Source organism: Haliaeetus leucocephalus, unplaced genomic scaffold, assembly GCF_000737465.1.
Source record: "Haliaeetus leucocephalus isolate CR32 unplaced genomic scaffold, Haliaeetus_leucocephalus-4.0 Scaffold168, whole genome shotgun sequence".
Taxonomy (NCBI): Eukaryota; Metazoa; Chordata; class Aves; order Accipitriformes; family Accipitridae; genus Haliaeetus; species Haliaeetus leucocephalus.
In genome coordinates this window covers 501806-525516 of record NW_010972604.1, presented here as the reverse complement: position 1 = coordinate 525516, position 23711 = coordinate 501806, and the positions used below count along the sequence as shown (strand labels likewise).

Below are 23711 nucleotides of genomic sequence, written 5' to 3'. Positions count from 1 at the left end.
CCCCGGCCCGCCACAGCTGAGGGCGGCGAGGCGAGTGCGCGGGGCAAGGGCGCTCAGCCCCGATGGCCGCTTCCCCCGGGGGCGGGCGGCCGCGCCTCGCCCGGGCCATTAAGGCCCCTTTACAGGCTCAATGGGGCATCGCCGCTGGCTCGTTAACATCAGAGGGCCGCCGGCCGGGGCTCGGGGGAACGGCTGCTGGTGTCGGGGGAGGCCAAGTAGCTGCAAAGAAAACCGCACTTGTGAGAGTCTTATTCTTTAAACTTACCTTCTTAAAACAGGCTTTGATTTGGGCATTGCTGATCCCGGGTGCCGTTTCCTGTCAGTGCCACAGCAATGAAAAGTACCCTTGAAAATGGGCGTGAGCCTCTGCATCTGCCAGCTTCACAGCCTACAGAATTCCCCCTGGTGTGGGCCCAGGCCCCGGGGTGGGCTCGGCCGTGCCGCAGGACAGAGCCTGCGGTTACACAAGGCTGTAACTCGGGCCCGACTGCTGCCCAGGGCGAGGCTTTAGGGACGGGACAGAGTCCGGCCGCCTGCGATCGCCGTGCAGCAAGAGCAGCCGAGCTTCCAAGTAATTAGCGATGGAGGGAGGCATGCGTATGCTGAGAAGCTATTTGAAGGCTTAAATCATTCCCAGACTGAACCAGCTTTCAATTAATTTGCCTTTTTTTTCCCCGCTTTCGTTGATGACGGGAGTTCCACTCCCCCCCAAGCCAACCAACCAACCCACCCCAACCCAAACCCTAAACATCCTGCGTATTGGTCCTTTTTAAGGCAGTCTGGCAACTGACTGAGGAGCAGTTATACATTCCTGATGGTTCACACAGCGGTGCCTGTTCTGCTTGTTCCGCACGGCCCCTCGTTCCCTTTCCAGGCAGGAAAGCAAAGGGAGGTAGGTTATGGGGCAGGGGCAGGTAGAAACGTCCTCTGGCTCCTCTGCTTAGGCATGTGGGCCCATAGATGCATGAGGTGGCGACAAAGAGGCTACAGCTCCGCACGCTCCCAAATTAGACATTTGAAGGAAAAAACGTTTTAATCTGGACTGTTCAAACAGCTCTGATACAGAAAGCACTCATGTTTTGCTGCTGTAAAGCTGAAGTTCCTAGGGCACTTGGCCATGCAGTCTTGAGCTCCAGACTCTCTCCTACTGTCACTTGTTCCAGCCTTCAACTATTGTAGCCACATACTTGAAAAAGAAATTGAATAGTTATTATTGCTATGTTTTTTTCACCAGGAGACAAGGTTGCTGATCAGTTTGCCACATGAGGTGCAGAGGACTGATGGAGGAAAATGAGAAGCAGTGATGAGTTAATCAGACCAGTGTAAAGAGCATTGTTGCTGCACATAAAGCTACAGCCAATTTTGATCCTCAGAACTCTCCAGCTGTCTTCCAAGGGCTGTAGGTATCTCAGCTCATGGCTAACAGCAGTGCTGGATAAAGTAATATCTGTTCAACTATCTGCCTGACAGCGTGGAAAGAGACTAGTAAGATATGAGAAATCATCACTAGACTGTTTTTCAGTCACCCTAAAAGCTTTGCTTCCACTCCACTGCTTCTTCACATGCTTATCCTTACAAACCCTACCCTGCCCTTGGGCCTCTTCATTTACTCCTAGTATCCTCCCTAGGCACATACCTCCAGTTTTACTCTCATGGTGCTGCTTCCAGACATTAATGTCTGCAAACACATAGCTAGGGTTCCCAAACAACCTTAACTCTGCCCTAGAGGCAAAGATTTATGAAAAAATCCTCCCTGTTTAATATAAGCTGGGACCACAAACAACGAAATGCCTCAATCATAGTAGTGCAACTGCAGAAATTCCAGCCTACAGTTAGCCAAACGTAACCCACTGAGTGCTGTGTTCTTTTATTTTCATATTTCTGATTAGGCAAACAACATAATGAAAGCCTCGCTCCCTATTCTTTTCTAAGCCTGTATGACTCACCACTTATGTAAGCCTTATGGAGGAGCTGGTCATAGCTCCACTGATGATACTACTTACTGGTTTGCAATTAGTGCAAGGCTTCAACCTCCCTGTTCTGTACAATAAAAACAGGTTCTCTCAACTTACATGTTGTGAGCAGTGTGGCTTTGGGAGCCCAGGAAAAGCAAGGAATCTGTAGGGAACTATGACAGACAGTTAACAACTTAAAATTTTAGGTGGATTCTCTAAAGAGTTCAGCATTGGCATTGCTTTTCCTTCTCCCTCTTTCAAATGACTGGATAAACAGCTTGGAGGGTCTGAAGAGTTCAAAATCATCTGGCTTTCAGACGGGTAAGAACAGGGGGTTTTTCTTTATGGGTAAGAATGGGGAGATTTATTATGTGGCCTGCCACATCATCTTTGATGCCATTATAATTAATATGGACAGCAGTACTGAAAAAGTATCATTAGTGGGCAGAGCAAAATTTAGTTGGGAGCCTTCATTGTGCATTTCAGAACCTTAACAAGTTTGGACTTAAATGCAAGTCCAACCCTGCCATTCAGAAATGAAGAGCTCAGCTCAAAATACACTCTCCCATCTCCCATTAATTCCAGGTTAGCACAAACAATGAGAAACTACTGGATAGAGCAGGGTGAAAGTTGCTTCCTTCTCAACACAGATGCCTGATGCTTCTCTGTACCTGGGCAGGTTTTGTAGTTCCTAGTTTAGTGACTCATGCAGATCTTTTCTTTCCGGAAAAAGGAGAGTAGTTTTGTGCTCCCTGAACACAGCAATGATGTACTGCAGTCTTCACTGTGGCTTTTGCAGGCAGGGAGCAAGAACACAAGGTATTTCACTCACTTCATAGCAGCTGTCTTAGACCCATTTAAAAAAGAAAAGAGGTATGACCCTTGCATGAAAGATGTCAGACTTCTCTTTACTTTTAATGATACTAGAGGCAGCAAAACCAGGGTCACCAGCAAAAGTTAAGAATTACTAAGGAAAGCTTCATCTTCTAAGTCTCAGCTGAAGGAACAGGACTATACCACATCAGCAATATCATGTGAAGTAGGACTGTTGACGTCACTCCAGAGCCTAGAATAGTAATCCCTTGAGGGCTGGGTAGATGGAGAGAGCCACTGAGTTAGTAAGCATATATTCAGCATTTAGCTTGAATGTTGGAACAGGGAAATTATAAATGGCCCTAAGTAGCAGAGAGTGTTTTTACCATGTATCCAATATATAAATACCTCTCCCAGAGGAGATAAACTCCCAAGTGCAGACTTGCGAGCACATCCTGACTCCAAGACATGTGCCCTACTCAAGACCTTCAAAAACTGGACTCTCAGCAATTTTGTATGATAGTTTTGTGTAAACTACAGTTGCTGAATTAATAATCTAGACAGAAAGATGCTGTATTACCTCTGTTTTTCCAACCAGGAATTCTTTGTACTGTGCTATCATTTTCTGAAGCATTTCCAAAGGACTTGAAAGATTTCTTGCCATCCCCAAAAGACTGCATCCATCAGATGGGGAAGCCAATGCAGCAGGCAGTATAGTACGGCATCCAAAGTCACCCAGAGGTTTATAGCAAGAGAATCCAGATCTCCCTGCTCCTAAAAGACCAAACAGGTAGATTATGCCACATTTTAAACCATCTCAGTGACTATGCTACCCAGCTTAATTCCTTCTTAATTTTTTCTCATGGTTTAAGTAATTTTTTGGCCCCATACATTGGGAGTACACCAAGTTTAAAGCTGCTATGGGGTCTCTCACATCTAATCTTTTCACCATCTTCATGTATCATTTGAGAAAGCATAGTCTCCACCAGCACAAAAGACTTTGCGTCGTCCTTCCTTGCTGAACCACTGAGATATGGCTGTTCCTCAACACCTTCCTCCCTCCGAGAGAGAAAACTGCTTAAACTTATTACTAGATTTGACAGAGGAATCACAGCTGTATGCAAAAAGAATGCAAGTCACGTATTATCTCACCAATTTTATTATTCACCTACCCAGTTCCTTCTATTAAAAATAAAATTATTTTATGTTGAAGAAAAGTGTTACCCTCTCGAAAGAACATTAGTCAAGTTACTGTTTTCTCTAAGACTGTTTTGTCAAATTAATTGCTTAAATTACTGCTTCCTGTGACAGCTTTCCCTGAAGAATACATCCTGTAACAATAGTTTTCACACTGCTTTTTCTAGTTATGTGATGCCTGCCTGGGTATCTTTGTCACTGAGAAAGTATTGTGTATCATTATATGTGGTGGGTTTTTTTTTTTTTTTGGATAGATCTCAATGTGTAACAATTTAAAATCTATTGGAAAATTCTCTCCCTCCCCACCAATGTTGTTATGAGGATTCCTCTCTCATTTTTACACTGTTACACAGTAGTATCATTGTTTACTGAACAGATTTTGTGTATTTTCTCAGTCTAAGCAAATGCAAAGCATTCTCCCTCCGAAGAGCTTTTTCCTTACATACTAGTGATGGGGCATTACCGGTCCTGGCAGTATTCATTCACTACCAAACTCAGTTAATTGGCAGATGAGGGAAAAAAGTCCCGATTCAATTGCAGACTAACATCAGTATAACAAAGTGCACTTCATACATAACTTTAACTGGGGAATCAAGACTCAAAGGTCTCTTCAGATAGCTACTAAAATCATTGCCATCACCTATCTCCATGATTTTTGAAAAGCACATCTCAAACCGTACTTGGAGTTCAGCCAAAAACGGGGCCCACAAGATCATTCTTTGTGAAAATCAACCAAAAACCTGTGCAACAGGCTATCCCTTTTCAGGAATGCAACTCGCCTTTAATTGTCCTTTCCATACAGCAGTATCAGTAAGCACACAGAAACTGGAGAAAGGCTGATGTTCTGTGGCCGTTTCAATCACGTATGTGCAGCATCCCAGGTAACACACTCGCTAGGTCCTCGAGGAACAGCATCAGCCCATCCACGTCAGTGGAGCTGCATTCACACCAGCTGAAGAACTGGAAACTTCTTAGTCCTAATGAGTCAGTAGCTCAAAGAAGGGGAGTGCTGCGGGATTTTATGAACAACAACAACAAAAATCCCATCAAGTCCTTTTGAAAGTCTTGTCCCCTCTGCTGTAGCTTCTTGAAAGGCAGAGAATTGCACCACTAGAAGACAGTAAAAATCAGCCAAGTTTAGCAATCTTGGAATCGAAAGCAAGGTTGACCTTGTGACTTGAGTACAACTGTCTGTAGGTGATATCATCTGAAGCCAAAACTTGCAGATAAAAAGCCCAATTCCCTACAGCTTTACTTGGGAGGGTAACATTTATTAGCTGTAGTAGACTCAATTCTCCACATGGTGTAGCCCTTTGAGAAGAGGCCGAGCCACAGTATGAAGTTATGGATTTAAAAATACTCCTCTCCATTTTTTAATCACAATTGAATCTATCTATTCAGCATCTTGCTAACGTTCCTTTTGTGGCAGGTCATTATTGTTCAGAAGAGTCAAGTGCCTACAACCTTTAGCAGAATCTCTTTTCTCTAGGTCAGAATTTAGTTCTTATACCAGAAATGAGTAGGTTGACTATACAAGACTTAAGTCTTCAGCAAAAGGATTAACATGGGAGAATAAACACCTGGAAAAATGTAAAAGGAGGATGAGATGTGGGGGGAGGGGAGAAAACACCTTAATAAACAAAGAAAGAGTTGTTTTTTACCTCCCCTTTACAAATATGGTTTGGAACCAGAAGAAACAATTATGGTAAGTTTTAACTTCTGCTGTTAAAATACCAGCGCAGCACGTTTTACCCAAACAGTGTACACAGCCCTTATAACTGCTTACAGAACAATCCAAGTTTTTGCTATTTAGCTTTCTAGATTTTTGTTCAACTGCATTTGTCTGCTGAGCTGTGTGGGTAGTAGGTCACATCATCTACAGTGGCATGACATTTTTTTGAGTAGCATGGTGCTCAGCTTTTAGCATCTTTACAGGAAACAAGTTTTCAGTAGTTTATTGTGGCATACTTTTTTTTTTTTAATTTAAAGATTATACTCACTGCTCCATGCTGAAATGTCTTTTCTTAATAAGATTTAATGATTTTTTCCAACTTGATTCCTAAATTAACATCTATATTTTAATCGTTCTTTATCCCCTTTTTACTGAGGTAAGAAAACAAATTATAAAAACACAAGCATTCCACATGAGTGATTTTTGGAATCATGCACAAATAAAGTAGCAACTACCAACTGCAGCACTGAATACTAGGAAACTGAGAAGGCTAAAATACAAGCTTTAAAAAATATTATGTATCTGTAAAGCTATTTAATGGTAAACATGTTTGACTCTGCAATATCACTAGTCAGGAATTGTTTCAGATTATTCATTGAAGATGTGAAAGGAATTCACTTTACAGAGGTAAAGCTGAACAAACAAAAAATCAGATAATACTTTATGGAATCAAAGTAGGATTATTCTGAAATAACTCTTCTACCATAGAATGTATAGCAGCTGTATTATATTCCAGAACAACTTTTACCTATAAATCAGCCTGTAGACCTTTAATCACATACACTTTTGAGATTAAATACTTAAAAATATTTTTTTGAGTATTATACTAATATTCATTCAGTCTTTTAAACATTTTAAAAGCTAGTACTGGAAAAAAAATCTAGTTGCTAGGCTGCATAATTTGAAGTTGTATGAAAAATGGAAATGTACTTAAAGATAATATGAATCATTTAGTCAGAGCCACACTATACAGGAAGAGATGCCTCCCCGCCATTCTTGGCCCCGCCCCCAAAGACGACTTCTAGAACAGACTTTTGGTTTTGCTTTTTTATTAAGTCCATAAAAGCCTAGGATTTATAAAAAGCACATGCAAGTCCATTTACATTAACAGATCAGCGAGAAGTTGCAAACTTTCCTTAAACAGGAACTATTTCTTTAAGATTGGAAGTAGTAAATAAAACAGGATACCAGAACTGACAGCTAAGGTGACAACAGCAGCTTTGCTAACAGCTGAATTCCTGGTTTGTTCCTGGGGCATAGGGATATGTGGGGGCATGACACCCAAAACCAATTAAAATTCCCTACAGCTTTTGAGAGAACAGCAAAGTTGTTTGGTTTTTTTTTTTTTACTCTTTTACTGATCCATTTTAAGTCAGATCAACAGATCTACAATTTTTGAAGTGTTTTGTAATTGCAGCCTAGATTCTTGGTTTTACCTTTCTCCTGAAAGAGGGAATGTAAGTGAATATAAATGGGATCAGGAAAAGAGATGTCAGGAAAAGGTGCCACAGTCCCACCTTGAAATGCCGTGAGGAAAAGAAACAGATACTTGGACTGTCTGCCCTGTCCAGCTCCAGTCTGTGAAAAGCCAACTGACCAGTTATTGAAACAGCAAGTCACCACTTTTTGCAAATCTCTACAGAACCTTTAGCACTGAGCAAAAACAAGAAGAGCCACTGGGGTATCTTAAAGACTTTCTTTATGAGAAAAAAGTAACAGTTTGTATTGTTGCTTCACCATTCATCTTTCAGTATTTGTATTTTCACTTGAAGTAAACAAGATACTTTCACACTGAACAAAAAAATTAGAGCTTTCCCTTTTCTCAGTAGCTTAGGGATAGGAAGGACATTAGGCATATTTAACTGTTCCTAGTTTAAGCCATACAGTAATTTAATATTGCTGCAAGAATGTAGTTTTCTTCTCAAAAATCTATCCATTCTTTCCCCCTTAAGATTTCCTTACATAGCACACTAGTACCTTGAAGATAGACCCAAAGTAGTACTCAGGTTTGCTACAAATAATCCAATCCTTCCTTCCTTGGAAGAAAGTGGGTATTAGAACTTGTCTGACTGTCAGGAAGACTGAGATTTTCCCTATCTACAGAATAGGTATGACCTGTGACTGCTGTATATGCTCTAATTACGTCTCTGGCCAAAAGTGATTATGGTTAGTAAAATGCAGTGAAACCATTCCCCCTCTGACCAACCAACACCTCAAAGTTTTACACCTTGACAAAGACTAAGTGCTAACAGGGAACTGGAAAGTTTTTGACATAAATTACAGTGAGACCCATGATAATTTCATGGGATTTCAACTATCGGTCCACAACCTGTGACAAACATCACAGTTACTGTCACCTCAGTGGTAAGAAATATTGTACCAAGCAATTACCAGTGGTATACAGGACTGTAACTGAATTGATGATTATAGTGTAAATGGGTTTTCCTAATATCCTAAGTTTTCCATAATTATCAACTGTCAGTCATCTCAATATCCTGCCAGGCTTTCAATTTTTGTGATTAAACCTCTGTGGCAGTAGAATTATTTCCCAAAATATTTAGTGATCTAAGTTACACTGCATATGCTAGATGCTGGCAACAATGAAAGCACCTACATTAAAACAAAATTCTCACTACTGATGATATACAATGACTTTGACGCACTTGTTGGTGCAAGTGAATCTCTCATGCTGACCACTATCATCTCCTCCTCCTCCTTTTTTTTTTTTTTTTTTTTTTTAACGGTACACTGTGTGCCCCATGACCATTCAAGTAACATACAGAAAATCGAGGAAGTTCTTGGAATTTCGCAGAAATCAAAGTCTTACAACCCATGGCAACATCCATGGTTCTTATTGCAATAAAAAGTCAGTATGTATTCTTCATCCCAGTTATATTAAGATTTCTTTTAAAGAAAAGGTGCTGATATTTTGTATTGTTTCATCTATGAGGTAGACGGCGCTTTGATATAAATAGTGTAAATCAGAAATTGTTAGCTCTAAGCCTGCAACAAGCGCTGCACCACTGACTGCTCAAGTCAATTATTAAATCATGAATACGAAATAATTCCTCACTTTAAAAGACAAACAGTAAGTCTTTGAAAGGAGAGTGGTGGCCAAGCGTACAGACAGATGACTTCCCTTGACAAAGTTCATCGGAATTCTGGCTTTAGCCTCCAGACACCTTCACCGTTGGGGCTCCTATGGAAGGTGCAGAGATTGCGGAGAAGTTCTCTAAAGACGCAGGACTGCGCTGCAGGCAGTTTGGACTCAAATTCATGCAATATTTCCTGAGTGCTAGCCTCGCCGTCCACATGGGCCTGGAACGCTATGAAGTTACGCATATCCACGAGCAGTTCATCATATTCTGTTGAACCCAGGGCTGGGGCAGGTGCTTGCTGATGATTCTCATCTCCCTCATTCCCTGTCTGTTGTGGTAAAAGAAGGTGGTTTCTTGCCCTCATCTTAGCTAATAAAGATGAAGAGTCTAGTGCACTGGATGGTGATTCTCCAGATCTGCCATCAAAGTGCCCATTGGAACTACACTTCTTTACATTTTCTTTCTTTATTGTATCTGCACCCTGCAAACAAACATAAAGACTATGGAGAAAGTTGGATTTTGAAATCCACAGAATCTGTTATACAAAATCTGCTTGCTGTTTAGACTTAAACAACAAACATGAACACTCAGAAGCTAGATATCTGAAATACACAATAAAGAGGTAATATGTTCTGGTCTCAACTTTAGAACTTAGGAAGTGAAAGAAAAAGCATTGCTGGTCTTTAGACAGATAACCAGACCATGTTGCAATTTGTGACTGCTGTATCTAATTAGACTTCATCAAGATGCTATATCAAAACATGAAAAATCAAATTCATGGGTGACTAAAAACTCTAGAATTCTACATAATCATACAACAAATGGGTATGAGACACATCTACAGTATAAATCAGATTTGTTGCATAAATCAGAACATTTCACATATATCAGCTATTAAAAGAGAAATGTTAGCTTGTGTCTCTTACCTTGCACTTCTTTGCAGGTGATGCACAAGTGGAATGTGAAGAAAGCAGCATGGGGTTTCGTTTTTGACCAAACCGACTCCTGAAAACCCACAAAAGAATTAGCTCCATAAAACATCCTTCTCAAAGTGATTAGGATAGTTTTGCCAAAGACATTGACTGGGTTTGCATTTTAGGGTTCTCAAGAGCCCTCTGCCAAACTCTCTCTCCTCTACCATGCAACAATAATGCTTTCTTTGTACTTCAGAATGGACTTCCTAGGCTTGTAATATGCCTTCATGTCTTTATTAAATATAAAACACGAACTCCACATTGATACATGTTATTGCAAATACCAAGTGCAAAAAAAATGGTAAATCCGTAGCAGCCTAAGGAACTTTTCTGTTTTTGGAAAAGCAGTGTGAGAACTGAACTTACTTTATTCCTGATGGTGCACCTGAAAGACCACTCATGCCTGTCCATGTTGGCACACCAGAAGCAGCTCCTAAACATTGCTGTCGAGAGACTTTTAAGGCTCTTAAGGCATTCTGGGCCACTCTGTTTGCTTCTGCTTCCACCAGCACATGATCTGCACTGGAAGCTTCCATAATGGCATCATGCTTCATAACACTGTGCACCCCTAGAAACCAGAAGATACAAGAAAAGGTGAAGGAGGACATCTGTTCATTTACATGGTTATCTGTAAAATTAAATATTCACCATTTAAGTGAATGCCACAATCATATTTTTCCTTTTGCAGGTTGATTATAGTCAGCACTTCAGTATAGTCATTTCTAATAAGAGAACCCCCTTCTATCAGTTAAGCAATCAATTTGACAGCAAACCACTTCTGGTGTGCTGATGAGGTCATTATTCACAACAGACTTGGCAATTATGTGGGTAAATTGATCATTTCTATTGTTATGGACATGGCAGACAGAAGTGAAACCCCTGTGTAAATGAAGGTTGGTTATATCCTTATTTCCAGAAGAAACACTGCATTACTTCTACATCCAGAAGTGTTTCTGGAAGGCTGCAGATCTCTGAAATGTTTGTGCCGAGGTAATGAGCACATTCATAACCGAAGCATTTCAGTGATGAACATTTTAATGTTTCACTACAGTAACAGAATAGATAAAACACGTTTTGTATTGTAGCTCTGACCATCAGAGTAACAGAACTGCTCCTTCCCTCACTTGCATAAATTTTATATACCTCTGTTTAAATAGTCTGACACTGTTGAGCAGCAAAATAACAACTGTTACCTGATTTTTTGAAAAGTTTCTCCAAGACATAATCATCATTTTTATTTGAGTCTTCCTCCTTCTCTTCACTGTTCTCCCTTCTGTATCGCTTTTGTTTCACTAGATGAGGAACACGCTCTCCTTCAAATTTGGCATCTTTGTGATGCTTCTTCTTAGACTTATCTTTGTGGCTCTCGTGTGACAGCATATCCACCCTGTGCTTTGTTTTTGAGGTACACTTATAATGATTATTACCTAATTGCCCATCTTCAGTTTTAGCAACCTGCTTTTCCCAAGAGCCAGCTGCACCACATGTAAGGCTAAAATCTCCCTTCACATTTGCATTAGCTGCTCCATGTACTTCATCAGCCACCATGGTGTTCAGACATTTGGCATTCTCTGAAGACCCTGCATCACCTAGCAATGACTGGAACATAGATTTGTCAGCTCTTTCCAAGCTTTCCTCCTTGCTTTTATTCAATGAATTTATATTAGTAGCAGCTTGTATATTATCTTTTGCATAGCTATTTTGGTCAAAGGCTTCCAAATTCCCTTTGGTTTCCTCACTTGCATGTATTGCTTTAGAAGAAGAATTTGTCATGTGGGTGGTCGAGTAGGAATTGGATGACTTGCTGTACTTTGGTGAGCTGCTTTCTGTAAGATGGAGATCACCTTTAGAAGTGTCATTATCAGGTGGCTTTTCAAGTTTCTGTTTCAGTTGGTGTTTTGGGACTTGAACATCTGAACCAGTACCTGAGGGATGAATGAAATTAGTATCCATTTATCAAACACTTCAAACATTTTTTCTTTTAAACAAACAGAGAAAAATGCGTACCTGCAAAAATTGCACTTGTTTCTGTCCCCTGAGACACATCTGGGCTGCTCAGAGTAAAAAGTTCATAAAGGTCATTGGATTTGAAAAAGCGCCTCTGCTTAGGGTCTTTCAGCACTCTGTTCGTTAAAAACTGTTTGAAGATTTGTCTAAAATTGAAAAAAAAGTACTTTGTGCATGAAACAATGTCTAGCTATGTTTAAGTACTGAATACAGTACTTAAACAGAAAACTGTATAAGCACAAATGTTACCCTGCAGAACAACTAAGCAGCGGGAAGATGATGTTAGTTTCCAAAAGACAATCTTGAGTTAGTAACTTTCAAACAACCAACTAAATTGTTAAACACAGGCATTTATTGTTTTGCAACAACCCCATAACACAACAGGTAACCACCATCCTGAAATGTCCTATGGGGCATCCCTTAACTAAGCAATAAATAACTTCACGGCTAGAATTTTTTTTGTCCATTAAAATTGAAAAGCTTGCATATGTTACAATAAAACTATCAGAAAGCTCCTGAAAGAAAAACAAGAGCTTGTTAAAATTACAACATTTTAATGGTCAATTGGTTGGAGGAATCAAAAGCAGCAGAGCAGCTCAGTCCGATGGTGATGACTGGATGACAATCACTGAAAAGGGAAATCAGATTTGTGGTTGAGAGGAAGGGAATAAAAGTCCATCTGCAGAAGACTGAAAGAAACAAATCTAGAGGAGAACTAAGTTGCAAAAAGTCTTCTAGCACTGGTAAATCTACTTCTATGCCATGTTTGTACTACATAGCTTTTGATTTCAAATTCTACGCACTATTTTCATGTACAAAAAATACATCCCTAAATAAAGCTGGAAATCAGTTCTCAAGAAGTGTTTTTATCACGGTTTTGGCTCTGCTGGCATTAAGCAGGGAAAGTATTTTTAAATCCAGTTGGCAAAAACTAAGTTTAAACTTAGGTGCCAGCTACTGTAGTGCACCCATCAGATGACTTTAAAGTTTTTAAGAATTAACTGAGCTTCATAGCTTCTTGCAAGGATGATCACATATTTGCAGAAAAGAAAACACAGGCGAAGAGAAAAGGCAACTTGCTCAAAGTTCAAAGCCCATTGCACTGTTCAGGAAATAAATGAATTTCTGATGGCTGCCCTGACCCTTAGAGCCCACTTCCTTGATGTGGTCAGTGTTGTTCAAACCGAAGTATGCCAGAGGGATGCAAGCCAACCAACAGCGGATGCTTTTGTGTCCATGTGGTAAAATAGATTTAAAAAGGCACTCAATAAGTGCAGGTATTTCATTATTTAGAGCTTTTCATTCATCTGCATTTTCAAAGGGGATATTCCAGTTCTGAAGAGTAATGCCGGGGCAGAGGATTCCCATGTACTTTCACTTGGAATTCATGTCAGTGAAGCTAACTACTGAGAAAGCTGAACGGGAAAGTAAAACAAAAAGATTTCACTGTTTTCAAAATACAAGCACTTCAAGGCTTTAGCTACATTTTGGAATAAATAATGTGAATATGACTGGTGGTTCTTGGGATTTAATTCTCTCACTTTGGAATGATTTGGGAATAAAATCAAATTGGGTTTGCAGAGTAGTAAATGGATGTATGTACCACATACATCTTTATATATCCTAAGGACAATATAAAGAACTTGTTGATTTCAATTTGCATTTCAGACTTGTTGAGTCTCATGTTCTGAGTAAGGGGCTCATTTTTTCCTGTCTATGCCTCACACTCTCTCATTTACAGTGAATTCTGGATGTACTGGACACAGCTGCTGGAACAGACTGATGAGGTATGTTTAGCATGTGGTTCTTGGAGCTAGAGAGGCAGCAGCACAGCGCTGCAGCTGGGAGCCTAATATTAGATGAAGGTCCATTTCTCAGCAGAAATTTTTAAAAGTTTTCAGTGACTCGCCCATCATGACCAAGATGGGGATTACAAGCCATGTGTGCACATGCACAGGTATGCCACTGTTACGTACACCTCAGATTCGCTACAAATATTTTCTTGTGCATACTGCTTTATCCAACTGACCTGTGGTATATCTTCTCTTCAATAGTACCTGCAGTGAGAAGCCTGTACACAGTCACCTGTTTCTTTTGGCCTATTCTCCAAGCACGTTCCCGAGCCTGGAACATAAAAGGTTTGGTTACCAGACATTAGCCTCTTAGACATGTGTTTAACAGAGAGCTATCGATACCACTGCTTCAAACCTAGTTTGGATATTTAACAAATAGTTCAAGAAGTTGCATAGCTGTGGTATTTCTACAACATTAGGACAACTAACTCAGCAGGAGAGAAAAACAATTTAGAAAGTTTACCTATGTAAAAAGAAAAGTTTCCAGTTGTACGAAGAAATCTATGCAATAAATCTCAAAAAATAAATTACGTTAAAATTAGAACTCTTATCTAGGATACGTACTTTATATAGACTTATTCCAAAAGGGAACTATTTTACAATAGATCTTTAATATATGCATTTCTGTTGAACTTTTCTTCTTTTTCTTAACTGAAAGCTTTCCTATAAACATCTTGAACCAACAACTAAAACATACCACTTGCAGATCTCAGAGCTATGTAGGATTTTCATCACAAATATTTTTTTCCTCTCAAACATGTAAGCCGCATATACTGTTGAGGGATCTAATAAACCAGGGTCTCATCACACCATCAGATAAAGAACAACTTCTTCAAGGTATTCGCTTAACAGCAGCTTCTAAGGGTATAGCTACATATCATTATTTAGTGACAAAGCCAATTTAAGCAACACTTGCTCCCCTTTGCTTACCCTGCATTGCCACTGTAAACAGTCATGCGTGTTCAAGAGCTTGCACAGCTGTACTCTCCCTTCAGAAACATCTGGTTTGTTTGTTTGTTTATTTTTAAAAATCAGGCCATTTCAACTGTTTGTTTGGCTACACTCTAAACAGACTATGTGAATTGACAATATTGAAGAGTGGTAGGGTATAACAGCATAAAGGGGATGTGGTGGGAACCACTTAAATCGGCTTTGCCACAAGAGTAATAATATGGAACTGCACCCTAAGTGACCATTGCTAGGAACAACAACTTAGGGAAGAGCAACATAGTGGTTTAACACTGTTTGAGGAGATAAATGTCATTCTGTCTTCAGTTTTATTTAAACTTAGCTTGTAAATGGAATGTAATGAACCAAACTCACCTGTGTGTCTGTACTAGGATTCCAATCGGGATCATAAATAATAACCCGGTCAGCACCAGTCAAGTTAACTCCAATGCCACCAACACGAGTTGTTAGAAGAAAAATAAATATGGACTTGTCCTATAACACAAGAAAGAATTTACTAAAGCAAGAATTACCAAAGTAGAATGATTGTGGTTTTTTTTTTTTTTATTTCCTGGATTCTTTTATTATCAGCATTATTTGCAAAGATGCAAAGGGACCCAAGAGAAGGAATGCATTTCCTTCTTTGCCTAATATCTCTTGACAAATAAGAGTAGTTTGATCTAAATTTCATTTACTGTTGTCCAATAAAATTTCTTTTTCCCCTTTTCAACTGTGTTTTTTTTCTTAGCAGAAAACCCAACTTAAGTGTGGAAAAAGTGATCGCTTTTTCCCCCCTCTCACAAAGAAAGTGGTTTCATTTGATTGAAGTCCCCAGTTTTGTGTGTCAAACCTGTAGTATAATTAAAAACAGACCAAAAAGGAATGCAAGAACTCAACCATACTCACTAACAGGCATTAGTGTGTGGGATACAACATCTCACCTCATTGTATCTTGCTATAAGGGGCTGTCTGGAAGCTATTGTTGTGGTGCCATCCATCCTGAGGTACGAATAGTTTCTTTCACTCACAAAGACTTCAAGTATCTGCAGCATCTGTTGTGATGGAAAAAAATTAATGAAATCCAGACATGAAGACTGAGCAACTGTCTGATCAAGTCATAAGAATTTCTGGTACTAACTGCAGTGCCAACCAAACAAACAAGATGATGACCAAAAACTTGTGAAACTTAAATAAGCAGAAAATTCATTAACTTATGTAATTGGGGAAAAAAAAAAAATAAAAAGTAGTTATTTCACTGCTGAATGCGTGAGTGGAATGTTTGTGCTTGGTTTGGGAGGTCCAGAGCCATGGTCTCAAGACAATTAACCAGGTAAATGATGCAGCATTCCAAGGGAATCCATGGAAGCAAGACAAAATCATGAATACATAGGGAAAACAAATGAAGGTCACTGTCTGTGCTACTGGCCCAAAGCACACAGTTCTGAGAATTAGATGTGCAGCACATGCACTAAACACAGCAAACAAACTGACTACCGATTCTATCCTGAAACTACACAATAGGGACAATAAATACGTCACCACTGCTTCAGCTTGGTGTTATATGGGTAGAACTGATACAAGCTTTGAGCCAGTATAATGAATTTGGGCAAGACTGCCACAACACTGTGTCATTCCAGTAAAGCTTACTGAGCTTGGGAACTGGTCTCCAATTATTCCAAAGACATTAGTAATTTTTGGTTTTTTGTTTCCATAAGATGTTAATTTTCTGAGAAGGACACTACAAAAGGTGGTTCTAATTACAAGTCTTGTTGGGATACATACATACACATTTTTAGTTTTAGTAATAACTAAAACTAAAACCAATTAGCTCATCTTACCTGTCTTGACTGAGTAAAAAACAACACTCTGTGACCTTGTTTGTGCCATATTTTCAGCAAGGATTCTACCACTATCATTTTTCCAGAACGTTTCCAATATCCAAACTGATCTGCTTCCGCCACTTCAGCATCTGGTACACCCTTCAAAATCCTGGGGCCACCAGAGAAGAGGTCAGGGTGGTTGCAAATCTTTCTCAAAGCTACTAGTCCTGAGAAAATCTAAAGAACACAGGAGAAAAATATTTTTATTTTCATTTTCTTGACAAATACATTTGTCTGTATGGGTTGTGGTTGAGAAAAATAATGTATTAATCCAGTAATCATCAAGAAGTTTGTTTTTAATAGTGGTTTGCTCTTTAGAAAAGCCAATGGACGCTAATACTCATTTCATGGAAAGTTTTAGGAAAAATCAAGAAGAATAATCAAGAATCAAGTACAAGAGAAGGTCAATGAAATTTTACATTCTTTTGAGCCTATTCTGGTGACAATGTTAAGAGCAATTTCCCTTGCTGTTTCTGCAGCAATTTCCACATTAGCAAAAGTAGTCTTTAGCTGTAACTCACAGTCAAATTTTTCCTACTCAAAAGGAAAGATTCCACCAAGTTTGTTACTTGAAATTATTGTGTCCTTCCTTCCAACCCCTGCCATGTTAGCAGGTAACTTAAGACAGACCTTGAGGATAGCAAGTATACCCACCAGTATGCATGGTAACAAAGAACAGATGAGTAAACATATTTGAACAAACATATGAAGCTGAAAATTACCACTTTTGATGCCATGTTAGAAGGTTCTGTTCAGTTATTCATTCAACAAGATTACAAGTGTTACTTATTCTTCTGATATAATGGGCACTCATTAAAAATGAACTAGCTTGAAACAGCAAATCCCTCAATCTTCTATCGCTACAAGTTGGATGAGCCTGCTCATAATTTATGGTTTGTTTGTACGATGGGGTTTTTGTTTTTCAGCTGGAATTCATTGCTGTCATCACAAAACATCTAATAAAAGCATTGACGTTTACTGTTCAAAATTTTCAAAACTCTAGCAAATATGATAGCCCATTCTGTACATCTTAAGAGAAATTTCTGCAGATAGTCTTGTACAAGCCATCTCTTGAAGATCAAGCTCCTTAAAATAATTTTCATTGGGATAACTAAAATGGCTAGGCATTTGAAAAAGCTTGGCCACTATACCTTTGCGAGATCTTGAAAAAATATAAAAGTAAAAACAGTGATAAGGTCAACATCTGCTTTGTATGGCACTGCAATATACATGGCTGTACTGACCATACAACTAACTGGAGTCACTGGTGGTGGGGGCAGAAGGGATTTCACAGCTCACAAGACAAGGAAACATGGTAAATTACACATCATAACCAAGACATATTACTTCTCCTCTTACAAACAGTAGATCTGTATCCTGCAGGTAAAATGGGAGTGAAAAACATCCACTGCATGCATACAAAAGTCAAATGGACCAAATGTGTGTAATGTAGGAGTCACAGGGAATAGCAGACTTTTTACACAGGCAACAGCAGGCATCTGAAACTGTATTTCCATTACTGCTGTCAACCTGGTCACAGCAATTTCAACACTTATGTTGTAAGGATGGAGGCAAAAGGTGTTGAAGTGACTAGTACGACCGTAACAAGGATGCTTGCTATTTGCTCTGCTATACATTAAGACTCTGTGAAATAATCAACTGTTGCATCACAGAGTTATCATACCTGAACTGTACTCTGAGGACAAATTACTCTTTTCCTTTGCTTCACTTTTGCAATTGTATAAAAGCATGCATATGGTAACCTAGAGCAGGTCATCCAACAAGCCATAATTTGTTCCCAAGATCACAAACATATTGCAAAGTCATTCCACTACTACTTTTATCTGCTCATGCCGCTACATATGGATCACTAACTCTACATATTCCCTGGAATATTTCTGAGAAAAAAAAGCATATATCCACAAAAGTAGAAGTGAGATTAGTGTGTTTGCTCCCCTTTCTGCTCAGAATCCAGACAGAAGAATGCAAAGGTCAGTCCATGACTTTATCCATCAAATTCTACCTGTCATTAACATTAATTAATGCCAACCTGCATGTCTCCATTGAGAATCTGGTAAACTTCTTTAGAGCTGATGAAATTTTGATAGACTTGACGCTGCTCATCTGTCAAACGGCAGAAGAGGACCTACCAAAGCAAACAAATGAACAAATGAAACAAATGAACAGGTCGGGCTCAAGCCCGACCTGTAAACTCCAAATAGAGTGAATTTTAAAGTTTTGCAATGTGCTACAATGAAGCTTCACAGATGTCTGACATACTGAAATACTAAGTTAAAAGATACTGCATAGAAAGAATTAAAAAAGAAGAAAGATTAAAGAGAGGACAGGAAAGCCTGAAGCACTGAAACCTGAGTGGCAGAAGAATCTAATAATGACTACAAGTGAGTATTTGTAGGAATTTCAGTTGTTTAAACAATCCTTTCAACCTCTACTTTGAATCAGAATGTTTCCTAAAAAGACATCTCACCTCTTTGTAGAGCAAACAAGTTTTTGATCAAAAGGCTAATATTTTGGAAATTTATTAGAATGTACAGGCCCAGCTAGCTTGCCGTATGAACAACTGCCATCAAGTATTTCTCTACTATTTGCTGCCAAAATGAACCTTTTTAAAGGAGAAAACAATGCTAAAGTGTCCAAGAGATGCATCATAGGAAACACCCCATGGACAACTCATTTGTATGCACCTGTGACCTAGGAGGACAGTATTAAGCAGACCTGACTATGCTTCATATATCCTTTGGTTTTTAGATGAGAGTGTACTTGTACAGACCCTGCAAGACTGTGACCATTTAATGCTCAGAATGTAGGTGGAAGGAGTATGCAACTTGAAAGCTCTACATCTTATCTTTAGTTAAAACAGCATTTCATCTACTATTAGCACAAATTATTTCCAAATGTCCATGAAAGATTGGATTTTGGGGAAGGAGAGGGCTCAGATCTAATAGTAAAGATAAGCAAACCTGTTCATTTTTATCTGGAAGTGAAAGGCTCATTTTTACATCAGCCTTCATTCTTCGCAGCAAGTAGGGGTTTATGGTGTCCCGTAACACACAGGCACATTTGTATGCAGTTTTTACCTGAAAAAGGAAGAAAAAGCAAAAGTTGTATTTTGGTTCTTGATATTAATTTTAGTAACAAGCAAAATTCCATATCTAGTAATAGGAAAATTCTAATAAAATTAGATTATTTATGAATCACATGCATCTACAGTTACATATTCAACACAACATGAATTGCAATAAAATTCACGTTAGCAACAATAACATTGAAAAAGTAAGTCTTCCTCAGATACCACTAACTTATCTTTCCTAATTTAGTGGACTTTAAAAGAGATCAGAAATGAGGTATTTCTTTTAGAAACCAATTCAAGAAGTGAGTATAAACTTGCACAGAACCAAAATCCTCATGAAAAACTGCTAATACATATACTGAAGATCAAAAAACAAGCCTACAGCAATGGTGTTTACTAGACAATAAGTGAAGATCAGTGCCCACTTGAGACTATTAAAAAAATCGGTACAAGAAAATCCTCACGATCACAGAAACTAAAGGTCACTCTGGCCTTAAATGGAGCATATGGTTCTATAATGGGTAATGGATGTGTGAGATGGGTATTAACTGTACATAATGGCTAAAAAATACCTTCATTTCTCTTAAAGCTAAACAAAGAATATAATAAATTATTGATGTGTAAAAAACAAATTGGCTGTCCAATTTAGTAAATTACTAAGCTTTAGACAGGGGAAGTACTCAAACTCAAGAAGAAAATAAAACTTTAGAAATGTATGTGTGCGAAACGTTACAAGAATATTTAAAAGGATAAAAGTTTATTAGCATTTATATGAAACTTAGTCTGCAGATTATTATGCAGACAATTTATCTATCAGCTAATTTGAAAAAAGTTTAAGAACTCATAAATACTGAGAACCACAACTACGAAGATTAATAGACATACTTATTCAAAATAATATTCCCAATAATTTTTGCTTTCAAAATTAAATAGTTTATCTACTTTCAGACTTCCAATACATACTCTAGCTTTTTAAAATGAAAACGGTTTTCAGTTTGGATTTAAGGATTCCTCTATTGCATAATTTGCCAAAGCTTGATATCAAACAGGAAAGTTTTATTCAAATACATCAAAACACAAGATGTATTTTATATACACTTCCCACCGCAATTTGCTTATCTTTACTTTACATCAAAGAATAATTCTAATGATTTAAACCTTTGACAAGAAAGCCTTGTGTATAAGCTATACCCCTGTATAAACAAAATGGTCTCATTTAGTTGAACAGTTCTTTTCTCAAACGCAGCAGTAAAACACACATGCACCTCTCTTTTGAGTTGTGACTAGAACATACAGCATGAAGTACATTTAAAAGTCAGTTTAGAAACAACGTAACAGTTTCCTTCAAGCAAAGTGATATTTTTGAGGCATTTACCTGGACAGGAGAGGCATTAGAATACCCTCCCATGGTTATTGGAACAGAAAATTGCTCCATGAACACAGGCAGTGTTCCCAATTTCCCTGGGAATACAAAGTCAAAGAGGGACCAGAGCTCCTTTAGGTTATTTTGCATAGGCGAGCCAGACAAGATGATTCGATGGGGTGTGCGGAACTATTAATAAAAACCACAAAACCAAAAGAAAGTTATTTTCACGGTTCATGGTGTAACCTGCCTCCTGCTTCAGAGTATATTCAATTTCACCATCAATGAATTCTCATTTTAAAATATGTGGCCTCATATTCCTGAAATAAACAGCTTTCTGCAATATATTGTCCATAAACTGTTAGCAGAAGATGAATACCAGCAATCTGACATTCATCCCAAATGGTAAATTACTACACAATTTAAAATTTCTGATTTTTTTCTCTACCATACTTCTGTAAATTTACTAATGTAAGCTCATTAAAAATGTTAAGTAAATTAAATAGTCAAATACAGACCATTTTGATTTATGCTTTTGCTCTTTATTAATGGTCAAATGTGCATTTTTATGATAAAGTAATACAGGCTATTAGATTTGGGAACCTCCCCCCCAGAGCACTTAAAATATTTCATTCATTTTTTATAAAGTACCTGCTTGCATGCAAGTGTGACCGCGGCATTTGGATTTCGGATTTTGTGACCCTCATCCAGAATCACATAATGCCAGTCATAGCTGTGGATGTTATCCTGCATCAGTCGAATGTATGAATAAGATGTAATTAAAATTCCATGGCATGAAGCAATTTCCTGAATTAGTTTCACCTAAAAGCAAAAGGTGCATGTTGTCAGTAAAACATGACAGACAGAAAACTCAGACCTACTGAACTACAGGTTTGCTGTCCAAGGTACATACAAAAAGTTTTGAAAAAGCAGATATATAATTTAGTTTGCAAAGAAAATAAGTATAGGCAAGATTTTGATTATATGATTCTTAGCTCATCTGTAAAAGAATGAAACACTTGAACACTGTGTTATAACAGATCAGAATTTGACCTGAAGACTGGTCAGAAGGAAACAGTGGTTTTCATTTATTCATTTATTTATTTTAAAAGGCAATGTCTGAAAAAACAAACATTACATTTGATTAAAGTTCTCCTATATTCACTTCACAAACCCAGCTTTGTGTACTGCATGCAAGATTAGAAAGTTTGAGAAAATTAAACAAGTGAAAAACTGAAAAAAAATCACAAAGTCTGTTTGGTTAATCCTAAATTCTGCCCAACCTCTCTCATTAATAGGATTAATATATTTGTGAGTAATCTTCAAATTTTGTGCTTCTCTTGTAAGCTATATCCTTTCCCCAAGTTTTTACTACCCTTTATAGCTGTAGATTTTGTAGGGCAGGGACCATCTATGTCACCTTCCAAGCATTCATAGTATTCAAGATGCATCTTTCCTGCATTTACTCTCCACATATGAATCTAGAAGACTTAAACAGAAGATGATGGGCTGGGAAGCAATTCTGGATGAAACAAAAATACCCAATGTAAAAGAAAAAAAAGTAGAACCACCACAGAATTTGCTAAAGGAAAGACAAAACTCTTATTACTAGAAGTACCTTAAAAAAAAAACCCCAAAACAAACAACCCAACAAAAACAAAAGGGAAAAATCCATCTCAAAGACTCGGATGGTGTTAAAAGTCCATGATCTCTTATTATAAAATTTCTTGCTCAGACATACCCCAAGATTCAAAAAGCTCTTCTGTGTTCAACTGTTCAAGAACTTCTACTTTCTGATTATCACCTCCTGATAAAACCATGACACATTATTTAATGTTGACATCACGATTCTCAAGAGAATATGTAATCTTTAGAACAATTTGTATTACACACAGAGTAGGATTTCTAGGCAGATGTGGACATCCAAAGCTTAATTCTACCTGGCACACTGCCCACAGTCTGCAACCGTGTCCTAGAATCTCAGCAATGGCCTATCATAGAATATTGTAGACATCTCTATCCAAACACTTAAGACAAATCATCTCGGGCGATTTCAAATTAAAAGCTTGTAAAATATGTAACCTCTCCTAGTTTTTGCAATTAATAGGGTATGTCTGCAATTAGCCTGACTTACAGAATGTTACACTGTTGTCATTAAAAGATGTTTTGTGAAAGTGCTGCTGTTATTATGGAGGCTCAAGAGACCAATCCCTCCTAGAGGGCAAACAGTGGACTAGTAGAAAACAACAGCCATAAATCACATTGTCAGGTAGCAGAGAGAACAGAAGTGAAACACAGGCACATGAAGGCCATTCACTGTAAACACACCACAGCAGAATCCTAGTCAGGATTTACTGAACCTGTAATTAATTAAAGTTTCCTTCAAGCTAAATTTTTAATAAACAAGGATTTGTGCTGACAATGAAGAAATACAACAGCACAATTTTATCAACTCACACTACAACACTTATTAACTCTCATTTTACTGCATTGGGTACTTTCTCAGAGGTTGTCTTTGCTTTAGTTGCAGCTCTTGGAATGATTTTAAATATTTAAAAATACGATAACAGATTCAATATTGGATACACACTGTTCTGAGGCTGTGGCATTTCAAAATTTATGCTATTTTATCATGTATTCTTTAATTCACAATTCCTGTTTGGTTAGATTCAGGCATGTTTAATTTAATTTTTTTATCCCCTGAAGAAATACACTTCAATGAAATATTTCAGGGCATGTGCTGTTAAACTAAAAAAACCAAACAAACTACCCCCAAAACACCCCCCCCCCCCCCCCCCCC

The 23711-nt window shown here is 38.3% G+C and overlaps 2 protein-coding genes across 4 annotated transcripts in view; both read right to left on the bottom strand.

Moving 5' to 3' along the window:
- LOC104829341 (bone morphogenetic protein 7-like) overlaps positions 1–1654 on the bottom strand; it is a 6344-nt gene extending 4690 nt beyond the window's left edge. The window contains exons 1-2 of the mRNA XM_010563520.1: positions 1637–1654; positions 124–219 (exon numbers count right to left, since the gene is read on the bottom strand). Coding sequence (XP_010561822.1) covers positions 124–219; positions 1637–1654 — 114 coding nt within the window. The remainder of the gene's footprint in view (positions 1–123; positions 220–1636) is intronic.
- A 6774-nt stretch (positions 1655–8428) lies between these two features.
- Positions 8429–23711, bottom strand: part of ERCC6 (excision repair cross-complementation group 6) — a 48130-nt gene continuing 32847 nt past the window's right edge. For 2 of the 3 annotated variants that reach the window (XM_010563467.1, XM_010563469.1), the window contains 13 exons: positions 21563–21733; positions 20924–21100; positions 19439–19555; positions 18508–18603; positions 16416–16634; positions 15519–15629; positions 14953–15072; positions 13806–13900; positions 11777–11922; positions 10963–11694; positions 10136–10337; positions 9722–9800; positions 8429–9276 (listed from right to left, as the gene is read on the bottom strand). In XM_010563467.1, the coding sequence (XP_010561769.1) occupies positions 8848–9276; positions 9722–9800; positions 10136–10337; positions 10963–11694; positions 11777–11922; positions 13806–13900; positions 14953–15072; positions 15519–15629; positions 16416–16634; positions 18508–18603; positions 19439–19555; positions 20924–21100; positions 21563–21733 (2694 nt within the window). In that variant the 3' untranslated portion in view covers positions 8429–8847. The remainder of the gene's footprint in view (positions 9277–9721; positions 9801–10135; positions 10338–10962; positions 11695–11776; positions 11923–13805; positions 13901–14952; positions 15073–15518; positions 15630–16415; positions 16635–18507; positions 18604–19438; positions 19556–20923; positions 21101–21562; positions 21734–23711) is intronic. The other variant, XM_010563468.1, reaches the window with a different exon arrangement.